Raw genomic sequence first — 20543 nt, 5'->3', positions numbered from 1 at the left:
CCTTTCTCCCGATCACTTTTATCTGGTGTTATCAGACGATAGCTATTTCGATGATATAAATCATCATCATCAGGTCTTCGACTTCGACTTCGGTAAACACTAACGTCACATCTTAATTCACATCTTAAATTGTTAAAAACTTATTAAAATTTACTAAGATTTACTAAAATTTACTATAAAACACTTAAAAAACGTGGGTGCACCGTCGCAAAATGTGCTTTTGATAAAAATAAGTTCAACTTTAAATTAAACAGCTGGACCAGAGGCTTTCAAGGTGCCCACCTCGGAAGATTTTTAAGAAATTATGAATCCACTCGAATCAAAATCGGTAAGGTAAATACTGATATCGAATTTAATAGCAAATGCCTAAGATCTCACACCTACCCAAAATTCATTAAAAACAGTCTCAGCAAATATAAAGGCAACCCCCAACTCAAACTCAAGCTAATGAAAACTGCCCTTAAGTTTGAAATTGATTATAAGTACGCAATCAGGGATGCCCTTTATAAAAGAGCAATGTTCTTACATATTGAATTGCTAGACAAACTTAACTGGCTAGAATTCCAGATCTTTGATGAAAAAGTACGACAAAAGGTCAGAGAAACAATAGAAGTAAAAAGATCTAAACATGCAAGGAAATTTGAGAATCTTGAACCCCCCAGTCCAAAAAATTACAGGACACTACCCGGATCGAATCCCAGGTTCCTAAATCTTTCTGATGTAATCTTCATGGAGGAGGAGATAGATCTCCTCAATAAAGGCATCAAATATACCCCACCACCAACGTCCTCTAACCTGAAGGAGAACCTCATTGAACTGGTCATCTCAGTTAATGAGAAAATTGATAATCCCTCACTTATCCATAGCGCATGCCATAAGATAGGTAAATTTATGGAAACTAAACCCAACAAAAGTATTAATCAGAATAATGAACAGAAAGTGATCAGTGGAATAAAAAAGAAGGTAAAAGAGAACAACCTAATTATCACCAAAGCGGATAAAAATAATGCACTCGTAATTCTAGAAGAACAGGAATACACCAAAAAAGTGGAAAATTTCCTTGAACAAGAGGTGGTGGAAAAATGTCAAAAAGACCCCACGGAAACAGTTTGTAAGGAACTTCGCAAGACCCTCAAAAAGTCACTCCTCACTGAAAAACCAGAGAGACTGAATAATATGAATCCGTCCCCACCCAACCTACAAGGATACATTAAAACCCATAAGACCTCTTCTCAACTACCCCTCAAAGAAGTCCCAATCAGACCGGTAGTAGCCGCACATAACTCTCCCACCAACAAAGTGGAAAAATTCCTGAACCACCTTCTAAAACATAAAATCAAATGGAAACCAAAATATACTGTCAAAAATTCCGTTGAATTAGCCAAAAAATTAAAAGAACTCAACCTCCCACCCAATGCCAAACTTATATCACTGGACGTTGATAATTTGTTCACCAATGTAGATGTCAAAGAAACTGTTTCCACCATCCAAAACATCGCGAATAAGGACTCCAACCTTTCTAGTTCAGAAGTCAAAGAAATCTGTCATCTTATTGAATTTTGTACCAAACATAATTATTTCCAGTACAAAGATGAGTTTTTCAGGTTAAGGGATGGCTTACCCATGGGCTCACCACTATCACCTCACCTAGCAGATGTTTTCCTAAACAAGTACGATGTCATAATTAATTCTGGTAAATGGAAATCAAAAATCCATCGCTTTTTCCGATACGTTGATGACATCTTGGCAATTTGGATTGGGACAGATAGAGAGCTTAAACTTTTTCTTAAGGAGATTAATCAACTCAATCCCAGGCTAAAATTCAAATTAGAAGTGGGGAATAAGGAAATAAATTTTCTGGATCTGAATATTAAAATTTTTAACAACAGAGTAATCTTTGAGATCTACAGGAAACCGGGGAGCACAGACGCGGTAATCCCGGCTAATTCCTACCACAACCACCAGCACAAGATGGCAGCATTTAGATCGCTAATTCATAGATTAGTCACACTACCCTTAACCAAGGCCGGATACAGGAAAGAGTTGAACACCATCCTAGAAATTGCTGAGAATAATGGCTATGAAAAACAAGCTATCCTTAGAATGCTGAGGAAGAAGAAAGAAACACTAGAGAACAGGACTTTGTTCAACGGTACAAGGGAAGACACCAAATGGGTAACAATCCCATACAACGGGGTAATTTCAGAAGTAATTCAGAAAACTGTGCAAGAGGGTGGAAAGCATAAAATTACCTTTAGTAACAAACCCAATCTAGGTAGAGTCCTTATTAACACCAAAAATCAAAAGAAGGACACAATGGATTGTAGCGGGGTTTACCAAATAAACTGTGAATGTGGTATGGCTTACGTGGGGCAAACAGGAAGAAAAATTGGGACCAGGGTTAAAGAACACCTAGCCAGTGCCCGTCTTCAAAAATCGGGTAAATCGTCGTTGGCAGATCATTTAATAAGCACTAAACATGACCCGGAAGCCACGGAAGTACAAGTAAAGAAAAAATGCGCCAAAGGAAAGAGAATGAACCTTTATGAACAATTTTACATAGAGTCCCAAAAAGGTGACAACCTGCTCAATAACCAACAAGAGAGTGAGGTGGCAACACTGGTAGCCCCTCCAATCCTACTCAGAGATATGCGCACGCACCAACAACGAACGGGCATCTCGATGACGCAACGGCCGGAACGCCGGTGATAAGAACGCGTTCGCGACGGGTGCACCCACGAGTTTTTAAAGTGTTTTATAGTAAATTTTAGTAAATCTTAGTAAATTTTAGTAAGTTTTAACAATTTAAGATGTGACCGTTAGTGTTTACCGAAGTCGAAGTCGAAGACCTGATGATGATGATTTATATCATCGAAATAGCTATCGTCTGAGAACACCGGATAAAAAGTGATCGGGAGAAAGGTAATTTTCATCAACAAACCCAAAAAACCAGTAAAAAATTGAGTGGCGACCTGACCCCAGTTGTTATCACATAACCACTGGAATTCAGTGTTTTTACTTGTTTTTTGTGTTTTTTTGCAGCTGAAAATGAGCTGGTAACAGCTCGAAACGTCCTGCCTTTTAGTGTTTTTAATTTTTTCGCATTGTTTACTCATGTTTTAATTCTCTCCTTCTTTATTCGTATTTTCGGGCTATGTTTTTGTGCTTTATCTACTTGTAAGTTTCGTTTAAATTCCCAAAACCCGAAGATACACCCAAGAAAGGCAACGGGGAGTGAGAAACCACGACGCTGGTGGTAGCGACGCAAGAGCGAAAAGGATTAGAACTAATGGCTAATCGTCTCTGTGCATCGCTCAACGAGGCCTCAGATCCTACATCCTTAGAGGTAATGTTTTAGCCTTGTTTACCCATGTTTCAATTCTCTCCTTCTTTCTTCTTACAAATAGATAGATGGGTTTTTGGGTACATCGCCATAAAATAGAACACGACAATTTCGAATTTCCACCCTTCACAATTTTTTTAGGTAAATTCAAGCATTACACCAGTTTAAAAGTCATCGTTTAAACTACCTCGCGAAGGAAGGAAGCCGTACAAGCCTCGCGGCGTTGCCAGAATTTCCTCGATAAAATATGAATTTTCAAAGAGACTGTTGGATTTTTTTCATCCAAATTTTCGGAGAAATTCACTCGCATGAAACATTTGATAATTTCAATTTCCCTTCAAATTAATGTTTTATCTGGGAAAATTTGGCAACTCCTGAAATCTTATTCGGCGATTTTCCCTAGCACATCAGTAGGTAAAGAAAGGGGTCCTTTGCAAGGGGGCCAATTTCTCAGGGGAGGCATTTTTGTCAAGTTAAGTCGAATAAAATTAGTCGAAAAATAAGTTTTTGACTTAGAAAAACGGGGATTGTCAGAGGACCCCCCTTCTCAGAAAATATGTGGTAATAATTAATACACCTCTATTAGAAGTGAGAACGCATGGGGACTATAATCATTCATTCACATGCGGAGCCATCATGGGGTAATTAAGAGGAAGGGATGAAGGCCTTTGCTCCCTCCCCCTCTTAAAATTTTCCCAGTTACGCTCATTGTCAAATCAGAAACTATCACCATTCACCATCTCTGCCAGGATTACCTCAGCTCTCCCTTTAGAATTTAACTAGGGGGTATGCCCTCTGGCCGCTACGTATGGCCCTTTTTTTCGCCGCAGTGTTAGTAAAATTAATATTTTTATGATAAAATTTGTTTAAAAAATCTCGGCAAAACTTTCATGACGGAATTTAATGCTGTTTTCGCACCATCACGCTTCAAAAACTCATCGGACGCACTTGAGTTATTCTGCAAGGATTGCGAACACCCTGCCACCCGCCTCTCCTAACTTCTCATTTAATACGCTATTTGTGTTCCAGTTCTGAGGATACATTACGCAGGTCGGAGGTCATGAAGGAAGGAACGGCCTACAGCCAACTAAGAGTCAGTATTCTGTTCGGTGGGATTTTCGGCATTAGTTATCGCTTTCAGACGTTGTTTTTGTCGGCTAATGAATCCTATTAAGCTTTTGGCCCGTGTCGTGCCGTCAACCATACATTGATGCCAAGCTGGGATAAAATTTAACTGAATTTGAGCCCCGTCCTTTACTGAACTTACTAACGCGTGTACCACTGCACCCTCAAGTAGAGGGAATAAAAAACGTGATATACCTTCAAATCTAACTTTAAAGATCATGTAAGTATGATTTTTGCGCATCACAAGCTAATATACGGTGGGTGTATCGTATTTTAGCTTTCTGCCTCAATGGTAACAACCGTAGCTACAAGATACAACCCTAGCTTAATGGAGTAACATGCTAGAGAGAGTATATGGACATCTCGCTTCTCCGATTTTAATGAAGGCCTTAAGACCTAACAAAGGGCGGAGCTTTGTTTTGGTTTTTGAAGATAAGAGGGGAGTCATTGCCAATTTTTGACGATTATCACCAGCCGCACTTCCTGCCAATCTTATATACGATATCCAAGATGATTCCTCTCAACAACAGCACACGATTAGCCGTAAAAGTATGGAAACACTTCGTTGTAATGCACTTGAAAATAGGTTCCAGTGTGATATGACACATGTACATTGTACATGTATGTACATTTGAAGTCGTTTTGTATTTACAGTTACTTACAGCTTACAGCGTCCGCCATTTTTGGGTCATGAGAGCTCCATGATGGAAGAGCCAATCAGGTTGCTTGGGGGTGTAAAATGCGAATTTCACGCTGTCAACGTTCGATTTGATCGAAGAATACATCCGTCGCAGGCAATTAGCAATCGCCGGAAATTTACAAGCCAGTGGTGAATAAATATAGAAAATCATAAAATTCAAAAATAAAAAAACAAGATTAGCGTGCTGATTATGTTGCTATAATTTGAATAGACACTTTTCCATCCTTAAAAACATGGCAGGAATATGTACTTTCAGAGGAGCGTAGAGTACACGGAGTCTCCGTCCCTAGTAGCATGATTCACTTTCCCCTTCCTAACAAACGTATAAGGAATTAATACCGGTTATATAATCACCATTTTAACTAAAGTTTATATATCGTGTATATAAGTTTTATATAAAATGCCCATGAAAATAATTATTCATATTTTCAGAAGATAACGTTTATATAAAATTTATATAATTGAGGAAGGGTTTTTATAAATTTTCTTTATACGCATAGTATCCTTTTGCTTAATTTGCTTATTATAACTGTTATATAAATGACCTGAATGACTTTAACGTAAACCTATCTCATTTTCATGAATGATGATGATGATCTCATTTCAATGAACACCCTCGACTCTCAGACTGCGTGGGATAGGTATTATTAGAGGTACTAATGGCTCCGAGACGAGTTAAAAGGGGATATCTCGGCACACAATCCGAGGAGCCCTGTTACCTCAGTTGGTAGCGTGTCTGGCTCATAACCCTGCCCAGTTAGACAGCAATATTTTAAAAATATTGAAATTTAATATATTTTTAAAATGTTTTTCATGTATTTTTAAAATATTTTCAAAAGTACTTTTGAAATACAATCAATGAATATTTTTAAAACATTTTAAAAATATATTAAAAATATAAAAAATTAAAATTTTTAAAATAATATTTTATAATATTTTTAAAGTATATCATAATTATTTTTGTTAATATTTTAAAAATATTATTAAATATTATTTTAAAAATTTTGATTTTTTTTAAAATGTTTAAATTAATATTATAAAAATTTAAAAGAAAAAAGGAAATGATAATAATAATAAATAAATAACATAAATACATCGACATAAATTCAAACTAGAAAAAGGCCCAAATAATTAAAACTGGAAAAAGACGCAATTATAAAGTTAAAAAATAGAGAGAGAGAGAGAGTTAAAAAAATGAGAGTTAAAAAAAATAGAGAGAGTTAGAAAAAATGATAGTTAAAAATCATGATAGTTAAAAAAAAGAGAGAGCTAAAAAAATGAGAGAGAGTTAAAAAAAATGAAAATGAAAAAATTACATCATGAAATAAAAAACAATAAATAAATAAATAATAAATAATAAAGTCTGGTAAAATATCATAAGAATCCGTCAATAAACAAAATATTACGGACTCAGAGGCCTGCGATAGTTAAGAGATTGAATTTAGGGGCCCATTCATATCAAGCCTGGCTGGTCTGGTGGTAAAGTACTGGACTTCGGATTGCAACTCCATCCCGAAGCGTGGGTTCTAATCCCGACTAGGACGGCGCGGATTTAAGGTAAGTCACAACTCTACGATGATCCACCACCTGGTAGTAACGCATATGAAAACTTGCACACTTCATAACTAGAGTGCGCTACCAGCCAGGAAGAATAATGAAAATTCATTTTATACACTCTTTGAATTTGGTTATATAACTTTTATACTAAGGGTTACATAATAAAATAAGTTTTTTAGTAAACTTTTAACTAAAAAACTTTACATCCATTACATAAACAATGAATATTCTTTAGCTTGTGGTTATTTACGGTTTATACTTTTAAAAACAAATTTTTTATATAACTCTGCTACTAGGGGTACGACATTAGTTGGGTTAAAATCGGACAAGCAACTAAACGAACATCGTGACAAAGCGTAGAATATCACAAAAAATGAAGGCGCTTCAAACTGAGCTCATACTTTTGAAGACCATAACCCTTAAAAATTGCATTATGCCAATGCGCATTATTGCAATTTATTGAAACAACGTGTGAACTGCTCGCAAATTGCAGGCGATTGCTAATTGCCTGCAACATATAGACGATGAAACTGCAAAAATGAGTATCTCGGTTGCGGTGTTTCAAAATATCCGCTACTATTTTATTTTTTAAATGGAGACCGAACCCGCATCATGGTTTGAAGTTTTCACAAAATATTTCTTATAAATACAAGAAAAATTACTAAAATTTTCAAAAACTGACATTCAGAAGCTATCCATGTAGGAAATCAAGCATGACAGGAAATATGCAACGCCAAAAATCGAGATATGCATTTCTAAAGTTTCACCATTGATATTTCTCCGTTCAGCAAGAATATTTAAAGGAGGAATGAAATCAGAAGGGTCGACCTGGTGGAAAATAGTTTTCTTATACACTTACTTTATGACTCAAGAAACAAGATGAACTGTGCCGATCATCATGCTGTGAATTGAACTCAGCGTTTTTTTAACTCTTAAATGCATAGCACCAGTTACACATTCGCGAGTGCGCATTTAATGACCTTAGTTAGGTTCGGTTCGGATAGGCAGCTAAACTAACTACATGGCAAAGCGGAGAGGATCACTGGAATTTGAAGGCGTTCCAAAGCGCGGTCATGCTCTTCAACATCTTTACGTATAAAACGATTACCATGTCGTCGATGCAAATTATTGCACTTTGACAAATTAATACACATGGCACTTGCAAATTTAACGGCCATTATTGCTGACTGCCTGCGACATATATTTTGATATCAGGCTCAAGGAGTCTAGATGAACATTTTCTTCTCGATGTATTGCCACCAAAAACACGAAACAGAAAACATCTGACGACAATGCTGCTATCTACCGATCTCGACTCATAGCGCTCCACGCAAAGCCCTCGACGCTAAAGTCGTTGAAATAATCGCCACGAGAAGATGGGGTGTTACCTGAAAGCGCGCCCCTCCCCCGCACACCCACTCCGGTTCACCCGATCAAAGGAAATTAAGGTTGTCGCCTCTCTTGCGTCCTCACTTCTGCTTTTCCGTTTGCCAAAAAAGAAACCCGATTAAAACAACTTGGAAAACGTTGTCGGTTCAGCAGAGAAAATCACAGTTGTTCAACATTCTTATTGGGCGTGATTCAACCAAAGATTTGGTTCAACCACATTAAACGAAGATATTCTCTGCATATTTTCCTAACAGTATTATAGAAGGATCTACGTAGCTTTGATTTCGGAGAGCGCCGATTTTTTTTTTTTTTTTTTTTTTTTTTTTTTTTGGGGGGGGGGGGGGTTTGTGTAGTAAAAGGATTGAGACGTAATGCCTAGTTTGTTTCCTTAGGCAATCTGTAATTCATGTAAAACGTCTAACGACAACTCATGTATATCTGAAGAGATGAGAAAAGCGAAAGTGCCTTCAATTTTGAACACGCAACCCGCACATCCGTGGAACACGAATAGTTGCATCAAGGCGCCTCATGCAACTAACTCACAATCAGTGTAGTACTTGTAGGTCGAAATAATCACCGATTTGAATAGGCCATTTTAAAAATGACTTAGGTAAGCGCTAGATAATATGCTATGAAAAAATCAGTAACAAAAACTTTTTAATCGACCCGTTCTAACTTTCAGAGCTGTAAAACATTAAGCTATTATTAAATTATTTACATTATTGTTTAATCTACGATTTAAATCGGGTCGATTATTACAGTTTCTAACGTTTTTCTTGTGTTTTCATCTTTGGCATTTCAGTCTTTTTAAAAATGGCCGATTCAATCCCTGACCTGGCCTCGTGTCAAAAGAGCCTGTTTCAGATAACTTTGCCCCTATTGCTGTATTTGCGGGATAAAAAATTCCCTATTCCACGCATATAACAAAAAGAGCGAAGTTGTCTGAAAAGGTCAGTAACTGCTAATACTCTCCCTAGGTAGGTTATCTGTTACTAGAGTGTTAACGAGTCTCGTGCATCCCTGAAGAAGAAGTAAGCAAAACGAAAGCGCTTTCAAGTTTGAACATGCAACACGCTCATCCGTGGAACACGAATAGTTGTATCAAGGCGCTAAAGTTAATTCAGTCTAGTCTTCGTAAAGCAAGGCGGATAAAGAATGGTGGTCGCATTTCGATTTTGGCTGCCATCTTGAAGATGTGTGACGTGCAGAGGGTACGGGCTTTTACCGCGCGATTTGAAATGTACCCGAAGTGTACCCGATGCCGCGGCGCGCGGCTCATACAATTTCCAAACGGAATTATGAGTTTTCCTTCCTAATGAAACGCTTTCAGATCGTAGTCTGAGTTAAAATTTTTACTGAGAATTTGCAAGGAAGTTACAATCATTCTAATGTTTAAAATTTCTGGCTGAAATTTGTGTTTAAAGAAATGTACCCGATGGGCTCGTTCCTTCACGCACATGTGCAACTTTCTGACGAAACTGGACCTATCATTTTGGACTTAGTATATTTCGGATTTTTGAGAGCTGTAATGCGGTAGTTTTTCCTTAGAAATTTGGAAATAACGTCCAATCATTCTTCTTTTTGATGCTTCCAGGAGAAATTTGTACTTTCGGAAATTTGGGAGACAAGTGTGAAAATTGGAAAAACGGCGAGGGGGTCGGGGATTTCTGAAAAACAAAGGGAGGACTCCCCCCAGATAAGGGGGTTCGGGGGATCCCCCGAAAAATTATATTGATAATCAGGTACCCATGGAGAAAATAAGAAATATTTAAAAAAAAAATAAATAAATAAAAATAAAAAAAATAAAACCTCTCACGGTTTTTAAATTATTTACTGATAAAGATAGCAAAATAAAATACACCGCAGTAATTTCACTTTAAATTCGGGCTATCAACGCCAGAAATACTTACAATGATAAGTGACTATACAATACCTTGTAGCGTTAGAGTGCAGCGTAAACCTCAAACCCCCTAACTCCGCATTTGGGTTTGTTTACAATCGTGACGTCAAGAGGGTACGAGATGCGACCACCATTCTTTATCCGCCTTGATGGTAAAGCGGAAACACTTCCAGTTCTTGAATGTGAAACACGCACATCCAAGATACTAAAAATATAGGTAAAACTTTAAAAAAAAAAAAAAAAAAAAAAAAAAAAAAAACTCTTGAGAAAAAGAAAAAAAATAAGTTTTAAAGTAGGCTGTAGATTGTTTTGATACTTTTAAGTTCAATATCCCGGGAATAATTCATCAGACTCACAAATCAGTCGGTGAGGGCATGCGTCGATAAGTGCATATCGACGCGGCGCAAGTCGGCAATCACATAACTCAGTTTGTGACGTCGCAAAGACTTCCCTTCCTGTCAAACTTCATTCTTTATACGGAAAACTACTCAACAGCAATTCTTTAATTCTGCCGTGAGTTTTCTTCTCTATGCGAACAAAATTCTGCAAAAATTTCAAAAAATGATGTCAATTTGTTCTCCTTTAAAAGAATAACATGGAGGCGGAGATTTTCAGACACCACAAACGAGATATGATGATTGCCGACTTACACCGTCTTTATGGATTATTGCATTTAAAATTAACGACCGGCTTCAGACTGTTGACCGGCCAGTCCGCAAGGTGATTGACAAGTTCATGGACTGGGCAAAGGGGCTGACCTGTCCACGGACGGGACAGAAAAGTTGCCCAGTCTTCAGAATGGGAAATTTGGTGTACCAGCATATGCAACGTACAGCCGCATACACTCGAAAAAAAAGTCGCTTCGATCTAGAGTCCAGACTCTTAAAAACATTGACAAGAAAAAATACTCTTGATTCAATCAGACTTTTTGCTTGAATCAAAAGGAAATCCACCTAAATCAAGGAGCTTGACTCTTCAACTCAAGCAAAAAGTCTGATTGAATCAAGAGTATTTTTTCTTGTCAATGTTTCTAAGAGTCTAGATCCAAGCGACTTTTTTTTCCAGTGTACCTCTGAAAAAAGTAAACGAAGACGGAAATAGCCTCACATGCCACCAGGGAAAAATAAGTTTCTCATCCTTCTCGACGCAAAACAATCGAATATGCTGTACCTAAATAGTGGTGTAGGGATGGATGGATGCATTTGGCGAGAAAACTGCGTAATTGGTACAACAGTGAGTACTGTCAGGCAATCTACGTACGTGGTCGTGAGTGTTTTTAGCTGCTGAATCCGAAGATGGTCTTTGTTATATTTTATCATGCACCCATTAGGTACATAGAAAATTAAAATTTTCCCTTTAAAGGCTCGATTTCGGGGCCTGTTCCGATTTTTCCGAGCAAACTCGATCTGATTAAGAAAAACGAACATTATTCTGAATCAGCGCTAAGACTCTCAACCTACGGTGGTAATACCTAACATGATAAATCGACCGTGTTGACCACTGTTATCAATCTTTCTTGCGTACGATTTCAATGAACGTATAGCATTTGATTTTGCCTTACTATCTAAATACGGAGAAAACAAATGCCTCATAATGGCTGAAATAATAGTGCGTGGGAAAGACTGATAACGGTTCGTGCGATTATTATATGTTTGGGTTACGATTGCATCCCTCTCTTAGCAAACTGAAATTGTAAGAAAAAAGTGCCTGCCTTGACAGCATAATAGAAAATTCGTAATTGCGCGCGTTTTGGAGTGTATTTCAAAATTTCAAACGTGCTTAACATGATTTTCGTCCGATATCGCAAATAGGAGGCCATTCAGTTTGCTGTAACTCCTCTGAGTCCAACAGACCCATTTGAAGGGCGTAATAAGACTGCTGGATTGCATTCGGGGATGATCTCCAAAAAATCAACAACATCAAGCCGTGCAGCCGTGCGGGGAGCGGACGCTACGAAAAACATAAATTGCTAATTTAAAAATTTAGTTATTAAATCAGCGATCCATTTTTTTTCCATGCAGCTGTATTGGTACTTAATAACTAATAGCTATTGTATATAAATAATAAGCTTAATAGCTATGTTCTCCATTAAAATGTTTATTTTTATGAAAAAAATGTGTAAATGTCTTTAAAATTTTCAGATGTTTTAGATTAAATTGCGAATAAAATTATCTGAATCATTGAAGAACTATTATTCATAAGAATCCACGAAAAATTGCACATTATCATAGGAAAATACCGCCGTGCTGAGGAAGAACGCCGTGTAAACATTCGAGAGTTGCCGAATTTTATTCGATAAAATGTTTATTTCTGAGGCAAGTTATGAATATTTTCCATTGAAATTTTCAGGAACTTCAGGTGAAATTGCGATCAAAATTATCTGAAAATTTATAAGGAAAATATTCATAAGTTTACCTACCAGGAATTCCGCGTTTCATCAAAGGAAATTTGGCAACGTCTGAGGGTTCATACGGCGTTTTTCCTCAGCACAGCAGAATAGGGCTGATACGGCGTTTTCTTCTAGGCGCACTGGAAAAAAAAAAAAAAAAAAAAAAAAAAAAAAAAAAAAAACACATTGGATCTAGAGTCCAGACTCTTAAAAACATCGACAAGAAAAAGTACTCTTGATTCAATCAGAATCTAGCTTAAATCAAGAACCAAGCCTCTTAATTTAAGCGGATTTCGTCTTGATTCAGGGAAAAATCCGATTGAATCAAGAGTATTTTTTCTTGTCAATGTTTTCAAGAGTCTGGACTCTAGATCCAATGTGTTTTACTTTCCAGTGTGGCACGGCTAGGACACGGCTCGAGTATATCGGTGTACGCGGGCACATAACAAGGTGAAGCGAACTTAGGATTATTCTCCATGATTTAAAACAGTGAATTCGAAAGCCCTCGAGGGTTTTTTGTCGAGCCGATATCCAGAATCGAGGATTTTCCGTTCCGCGAAGACGGCGCCCGAATGGGGTTCAATCTGGCGAGCGAGACGGAGCGGCGCGGCGCGCGATTGGTGGAGCGTCTCGCAAACTCCACCCTCCCCCGCACCCTGCGCTCGGCATCTCCTGCTCCAGACTCCGCGGCGAGCTCCGCAGTCTGTGACGAGTCAAGTCGCCGGGAAGAGCGTTCGCGTCCCTCGTGTCCGTCCCCGACGTATTCTACGGTTCAGTGCTCCCCCTGTCCACGCGCTTTCGGCGAGATTTCGCCACCGGCCACAGCGGTAGTATACTATCGATATAGTCACAATACAATAGTTCGAATAGTGGATAGTTCAACGCGCTGAAAAGTGATCCTCGGATTTTATTTTCTGTGGTGCTTTTCATGCAGTGATCTCACTTCACCCCACATGTGCAAATCTAAAATATTTCTCATTCTATGTCTTAAAAATTCGGGCGTCATTTTCTTCTAAACTCCTGGTTCTTTTGTGAAAATTCTCGCCTGTGTATTAGTGGATTTGTGAGTGAATTTATTTTACAATCAGTAGTTCGATCTTGCCGGATTATTTTAACTTTAATTTAATCTCTTTCGAGTGTGAATCAGTGATGTCCACCTCAATGAGTGCGCACAGGCGTGAGTTGTATATGTCTATCGGTTGAAGGTGCCCTTACCCTGACCTTATAAGTTCCTCGGATGTGCGTGAATCCTCCGGTGATTTTGTCTGCCTTCGCCCAAGGATGTGCCGCGCTTCAGTTTAAAGCCTCCGACGCCAAGATGAGTGACAAAGTGAAAATGCTGGTGCTCCTGTCGCTTCTGCCTCTTCTCTCGACGGCTGCTCACTCGCCGAGCCTCCGAGACCTCTACCTCCATCCGTCGATGCCGTTGGACCCTTGCTACGACGAGGACACCCCCAAGCGCTGCATCCCGGACTTCGTGAACGCAGCCTTCGAGAACCCCGTGGACGTAACCTCCACCTGCGGGGTCGCCGCCCCGTCCAAGTACTGCGACGCGCCGGGTCCCAACAGCGAGGTCGACTGCCACGTCTGTGACGACACGGTCCCGAAGAAACGGCACCCGGCCAAGTACCTCACCGATCTCAACAACCCCAACAACATCACCTGCTGGCGCTCCGAGCCCATGGTCCACCAGAGCGACGTCAACGCTCCTCCCGATAATGTCACTCTCACCCTCTCGCTCGGGAAGAAGTACGAGCTCACCTACGTGTCCCTCCAGTTCTGCCCGCGGTCTATCAAGCCGGACTCGCTGGCCATCTACAAGTCGATGGACTACGGGAAGACCTGGCAGCCGTTCCAGTTCTACTCGAGCCAGTGCAAGCGCGTCTACGGCCGCGTCAACCGCGCCACCATCACCCGCTCGAACGAGCAAGAGGCGCTCTGCTCCGACTCGCACCGTCTGTCCGGCGACGTGAGCGACGGGCCGACCGGCTCCCGGATCGCCTTCAGCACCCTCGAGGGCCGCCCCAGCGCCGCCGACTTCGACAACTCCCCGGTGCTCCAGGACTGGGTCACGGCCACCGACATCCGCGTCGTCTTCAACCGGCTCAGCTTCCCGCCCGGCGAGGTGGAGGAAAGGGAGACGAACGAGGGCGACGAGATCCTCGAGCCGGAACTCGTGCCCAAGAAACCCGACCCGAAGAGGAAGAAGGTCCCGTCCTCCTTCGACGACGACGACGATTTGGACGATGACGGAGAGGACGATGAAGAGGAGGGTGATGAAGACGTGGATGATGAGGACGGCGATGAAGAGGATGACGATTTCGAGGACGAGGATAACAGTCCGGTAGTGCTGAACCCGAATCAGGAGTTGCAAAACCAGGAGCCGGACAAGGCGACAACTGCAGGGAAGCTGGATTCGAAGGAGGCTGAGGCGAAAGGGCTGGGCAGCGTTCTGAACAACCTGGTGCCGACGACGATGTCCACGGTGGTCTACCACTACGCGGTGTCCGACTTCGCGGTCGGCGGTCGGTGCAAGTGCAACGGGCACGCTTCGCGGTGCGTTCCGGGGCCGGAGGGCCTCCAGTGCGAGTGCAAACACAACACGGCCGGCCGAGACTGCGAGAGGTGCAAGCCCTTCCACTTCGACAGGCCCTGGGCTAGGGCCACCGCCAGGGACGCCAACGAGTGCAAAGGTCAGTCTGCATGTCACGCTCTTGTTTCCATTGTAGTCGAGAGGCTTGCATTCACCGAGAGGAAAGATTGGTAGAATTTACCATTTCGCCTAGCTAAATTTCAGACAGCCGTCGATTCAGAGTCAATTCTGGCAGAAGAAAGGTAAACGTTACTATATCGATGGTGAAACTGCAAAAGTGCGTATATCGGTTGCGGTGTTTGAAAATCTCCGCTCTTGTCTTATTTTTTGAAAGGAAACCGAACCAACATCGTGGCTTGAAATTTTCACAGAATATTCTTCACAAAGAGAAGAAAAATATCCGAAGTGCTCAACTAATGATGTTAAGTGGTTTTCCGTATGAAAATTAAAGTATGACAGGAAGTCTGCAACGCCGCAAACCGATATACGCATTTCTGCAGTTTCACCATCGATATACTGGCACAGGTAACCATTCCTCTGGCAGAATCGACTTTGAATTCGAGCTGTGTAAAATATAGCGTGAAGGAATGGTGAATTCTACCAATCGTTTTTCTCGGTGTTCAATCTGCCCTGCTAAGGAGGAACGTCGCATGAGCCTATTGACACTGCCAAATTGTCTATAGAATAAAGAAGCCTAGAAAATATTTTCCTGCCAATACTCCAGAGTTTCCTCCGCAACTGAATTTTAAGTATCTAAAAATTTCGAGGAAAAATATAAATTCCTTTCTTAATAAATTAATTTAAGTAATAATTTTAATTTTTGTCAGAATAATTTTTAGATCATCTGAACGATCATACGATGTTCTTTTTCAGCGCGGCAGAGATAATACAGGGTACGGTACGACAACAGAACGTATTTATGCTAAAAGGAACTAAGTCCATAGGGATTGCGTGTAACATAGTTACTTTTAGCATAAATATGTTCAATAGTATGGCTTAAGTTTCTCGGGAAATTAGTCGATTCCTGGGAGCTGGAGGGGAGAAGAATCGAGTAATGAACGGTATGGTTCCTACAAGCGTTTTCAATGGCTCTTTTAAAAATGGAGTCATTACTTTATTTATCTTTGTGCAGTTATCTGAATTTTTCAGAATTTTCTGAAACATTTTTTCTGAAATCTGAATTTTTCAGAATTTTCTTATAAATTACCTTTCAGCCGGAAAAATATCCGTTTCCGGGAATGGGAAAGTTCTCGCCCGAATCTCTGCACAGTGTGTTCAAACATTGACGCACACTTATGGAACTTATTGAAAATTTTAAAAAAGAACTTTTGACGGAGAAATTAGCGTTGAAAAACATTAGAATCAAGGAAACTCAAATGTGCCTTTGGAAGCTAATTGTCGCTCGGCAAATCGACAGATTCGGGATCTATTAAAATTTTTTTCCTCTTCGAAATTTTCCTCAATCATTGCCAAAAAAAAACTTGAGCAGTTTCAGAAAATTACACAATTTCAACACAAACTGTTTTAGAGCGCGCTTCGATTTAAAATCGATTTTGTTCTTTGGTAAAGTACCCCGAAGGTTGCATTGTCGAATACAAGGAACCCTAATATTTTATCTACGTATTCAGCTTTAAAACTTTTGACGTGCTCATTGTATTCTTCATGAAATTTTGACCAGAAAACAAAACCCCTCATCCGTTGGTTCGTTGTAGGTAAAATTTCATAGAGAAAGAAAGATCAGCTCTCCCAGCAAAATTCTCACGAAGGCAAAATTTTGTTTGAATCCGATTCAAGGTAGATGAACAATTTAACCGTGTCAAGCAGAAATGAACCAGCTACTGCCAAATTTAATTCGACTATTTAATTTTTAACACTTGAAAACAGAGTGGCGCGGATTTTTTTTGCAAATTTCAGTGAATTTTCTACTTATTTTGAAGCAAATTCCTTAAAATTTTTCAAAGGAATGTTCTCTTCTTAAAAATCAATGGGAATTTCGAGGAAATTGTATGACAGTTTCAGGGAAATCAAACGCGATAGAAAATGTTTAAACTTTGCAGTGTAGATAAGAATTTTCTGACTTCAGACACGGATGCATTCTTCAGAGAGGGGTCACGCTGTGAAAATATCAACTTTGAAAATAGGATTCATTCTCTTATACCTATCCACTCTTTCGAGTTTGGTTTTGATGATCATCCCAAATCGAAATTAGTAATGGAATTGGTAGGAACATCCTGGGTGTCCATTTCGGTCGGCGGAAGGAGATTGGAGCAAATATGTTAAACGTTGTCAATGCGCGGTGGATCCATTCACGCGAAAAAGTGAACGCATGTCTTGAGAACTATAAGTGGAGGTTACCTATTCGGTACAAACGCAAAAAGATCTATATTGCAATTCTTGAAAACTGTCAGTATTGGACTATTCAATTTTGCATCATGAACCGACTAAAGCTCTTTAAAAAAGCACCAGTACACGGACACTCTTTATTAGAGGCAATTTTAATCCAATTCATCACTCCCACCTTTAAAGTGATGAGATTCTTTTCTCCGGTCATAATTTTGTTCTCCTCGAAGTAACATTGCTTACTTTTAGAATGAAAACGCTCCACGGTTAACGAGGCAACCTGGATTTGCAGTAATGCTGCAGGTCTATGTAGATGCGGCGTGCAGATGCACCTGGCTAATAAGTATCGTTTGTACCTCCTCCAGATACCGCCTCAACATAGATTCGCCCGTGTAACAACTAGTAATACGAGTTGTTTCGCGCCATCAGACCATCTCGATGCGCAGCCACGCCGCGGAATTCTAGGCACAATCGCCGGATTTGATCGCAACTGAAGAATTCTCGACTGGGGGCTTTGCGTGGAGTTATTTGGACCCATTTGGTGACCAACTCCTCGGCAACGAGAGTTTTAGACGCTCGTTATTGGTGAACGGCCCTACCTATTACTGAAATCGACTGAATGACCCGTAAAATTAAACATACGTGCATAAGCAAACAAAAAATCTATCATGATTTATGGACTCCTTTCCGTCCATACTTCACATAAGTTCAATTTTGAAACATCTCCACCTTGGTCTTTTTTAAGAGGAACTACTCAGCATTTCTTTTTTTCCCGGAATCTCGAGGATTTTTGGCTCCATACCTAGACGGCAAATATCAGCGGAAAATTTCAGGCAGAAAAGCATAACTCTCTCTAGCATGTAAAAGTGTGGGAGAAAAATTTACAAGGATGTGATCTTATTTCTTCTTTTTTGCACAAATATCCCCAATTATGCTGCAAGTTCATTTCTTGAATATACCGTATAAAATTTTTCGAAGCCCTTCAGGGGGCCGAAAAATGAGAATTTGGTTAATTTTTTGGACGCAATGGCAATGGACCGAGTTCAGTTAAGACCGAGTGTAAAACTACGGGGGTGGGGAACCATTCCAAGACTCATATTGTAGTTTAATTGGTTACAGCACAGCCGCCATTTGCATTCATCCACTTTTGAACCCTCCCCAGGACTCAAGAGATTGGTTTAACTTCGATGTGTCCATCATTGCCGCCAACATGTTGCAGGTACCCGAAAGAAATATTGCACCATCACCACAGAGGTTGGCGATCATTTAAAAACTGCCCCACATCCAACTCTAGAAATCTACCATATTTCATTGGAACAATTGGATTCATGCTAATCTCATCATTAACGGCAATTCTCACTTGAGTCTCCTCTAGCGGGCTGATTGTTGACATTGGTAGACAAAGCGATAGACACAGGAGACAAAAGGGGTATGATCCTATTGGTGGAAACGAGTAGTTGCAATGGACAAAGGAGGAAGGCAGTAGACTAAGTAACGGCAACCCACTAGATACCCCCTATAGTTAGTCCATAATTTTCTCCCTAAGTCTATGGGAACTTCCCACTTCAACCAATAGGATCCCTCCATACTTCCTATATCTTCTTTGTCTATCGCCTTGTCTATCAATTTCAATTATCAGCCTGCTGGGCATTACTTCAGTCGGCTCTACTCACATCAAACTGATTGGAAGCGAGAGCGCGCTGGAAGTATGCTGCAAACTGCATTTCTCCTTTCTCCAATGACACGAACTATCTACAACAGTGCGTCGAGAAGTCTGGATTGAAAGACGCTCCGAAATCAATAGTAGCTCCGTCCTCGGTCCCTTCTCGGGCGACGCTGTTGTCCAGTGGAGACGGTCGGACATGCCGTGGCAGCACACGTGTTGGATATTTTTCTAGCGGGATCAGAGTCAGACGCAGACAGACGGCTGGTCGACTGCAGCGATGACGGGGGGAGGGGGGTGGTTTCACGGTGGTGATGAGAGATGAATAGAATAGGTGAATGCAGGGACTCCAACCCGCCGATCCGTGGCAGAATCGCTGTCCTCTTGACACCCCGGGCATTCAGACTGTCTGACCAGCCCGTGGTTGTCGATTGGACAACTATATGTCATCCGTTCTGGCGATACTACTGTGTACTTGAGGCGATTCTATGTGATCTGGGGACGATATTCGCCACTAAATTGCACCCCCTTGTCTTTGAGAAGCAAAAGCTATCGTTACGTACAAGTTAATGCAATAAATTGATCCGTAACGTGTAGCAGCATTGATACTGAGTAGAATGAAATCAAATATGATAAGCAAGTTCATTGTAAATTTATACCTGAAACTAAGATAACGAACGTCGCCCATTAACTCAGCGCTTTGCTCAGATAGAGCTATAATGACTCTCTCTTACACGTTGAGTCAAAAGGTGACGTCCGTTATCGTAGTTTCAGGTATACATTTACTATGAATATACACAAATTTGATGTCATTCTACCCAGTAAGTATTGGACGTATTTCTATCAAACGGAACTATGTGCATTATGACGTGAGCCCTGGTAGTCTGACAACATCCATGCGTATTTTCCCTTGTAATTTTCAGATATTTTAGGGTAAGGTTTGCAAAAACTTGTTTGAAAATTTTGGAAAGTAATATTCACTATTTTATTAGTAAATTCGGTTTCTATAGGAGGAAACTTGGCAATGTCTGAAGGCTCACACAGCATTCTTCTTTAACAGGACAGGGTAGTTTCACCGTCGATATGCCTTTGCGTTAACGTAAGGACGAAATATAGCCGACGGTTTCTAATGTGTTTGAGAGCTCCTGAAGGTACGTCATATTTGGTCGTACTTCTGCCAAACTAAAGCAGAGGCAGGTTCGAAAGAAGGGGTGTTCTCGTTAATCGAGGGCCCTAAGAATGGATGGGAATTATAAAGCGCCAGTGATGCCTGTCCATAACGCTCTCTTCCAATGCCCATGACTCATGCGTGTCGCATTAAGTTGGCACATAGTTCCGTTTGGTGGAATGTAAAATCCTGCTTTTCCATTTCTCCAATAGGAATCACCCCCACTTTAATATTGATTCTTATGCAGCTTTCTAGAGCACACCCCATCTTTCCTATTCCTCTGTTGTTCCGTTTGGCAGAAATACGTCCATTTAAAGGATGGGCTTTTAACTTTTGTTAAAAAATAGACTCGATCGCATTTGAAGTTCAGTCCGGA

The 20543-nt window shown here is 40.3% G+C and overlaps 2 protein-coding genes across 2 annotated transcripts in view; both read left to right on the top strand.

The window, feature by feature from the left end:
* The first annotated feature begins 516 nt into the window (after positions 1-516).
* Positions 517-2709, top strand: LOC140224378 (uncharacterized). The gene has a single exon (XM_072299056.1). The coding sequence runs from the start codon at positions 517-519 to the stop codon at positions 2707-2709; it is 2193 nt and encodes a 730-aa protein (XP_072155157.1).
* Positions 2710-12729: 10020 nt separating this feature from the next.
* The window catches only part of LOC109031330 (netrin-3), a 211117-nt gene continuing 203303 nt past the window's right edge, over positions 12730-20543 (top strand). Inside the window, exon 1 of the mRNA XM_072299195.1 lies at positions 12730-15096. Within this exon, the coding sequence (XP_072155296.1) occupies positions 13641-15096 (1456 nt within the window). The 5' untranslated portion in view covers positions 12730-13640. The remainder of the gene's footprint in view (positions 15097-20543) is intronic.

The sequence above is a fragment of the Bemisia tabaci genome, chromosome 4 (genome assembly GCF_918797505.1).
Source record: "Bemisia tabaci chromosome 4, PGI_BMITA_v3".
Taxonomy (NCBI): Eukaryota; Metazoa; Arthropoda; class Insecta; order Hemiptera; family Aleyrodidae; genus Bemisia; species Bemisia tabaci.
The sequence above is the reverse complement of the archived record's forward strand: the minus strand, read 5'-3'. Positions and strand labels throughout refer to the sequence as shown.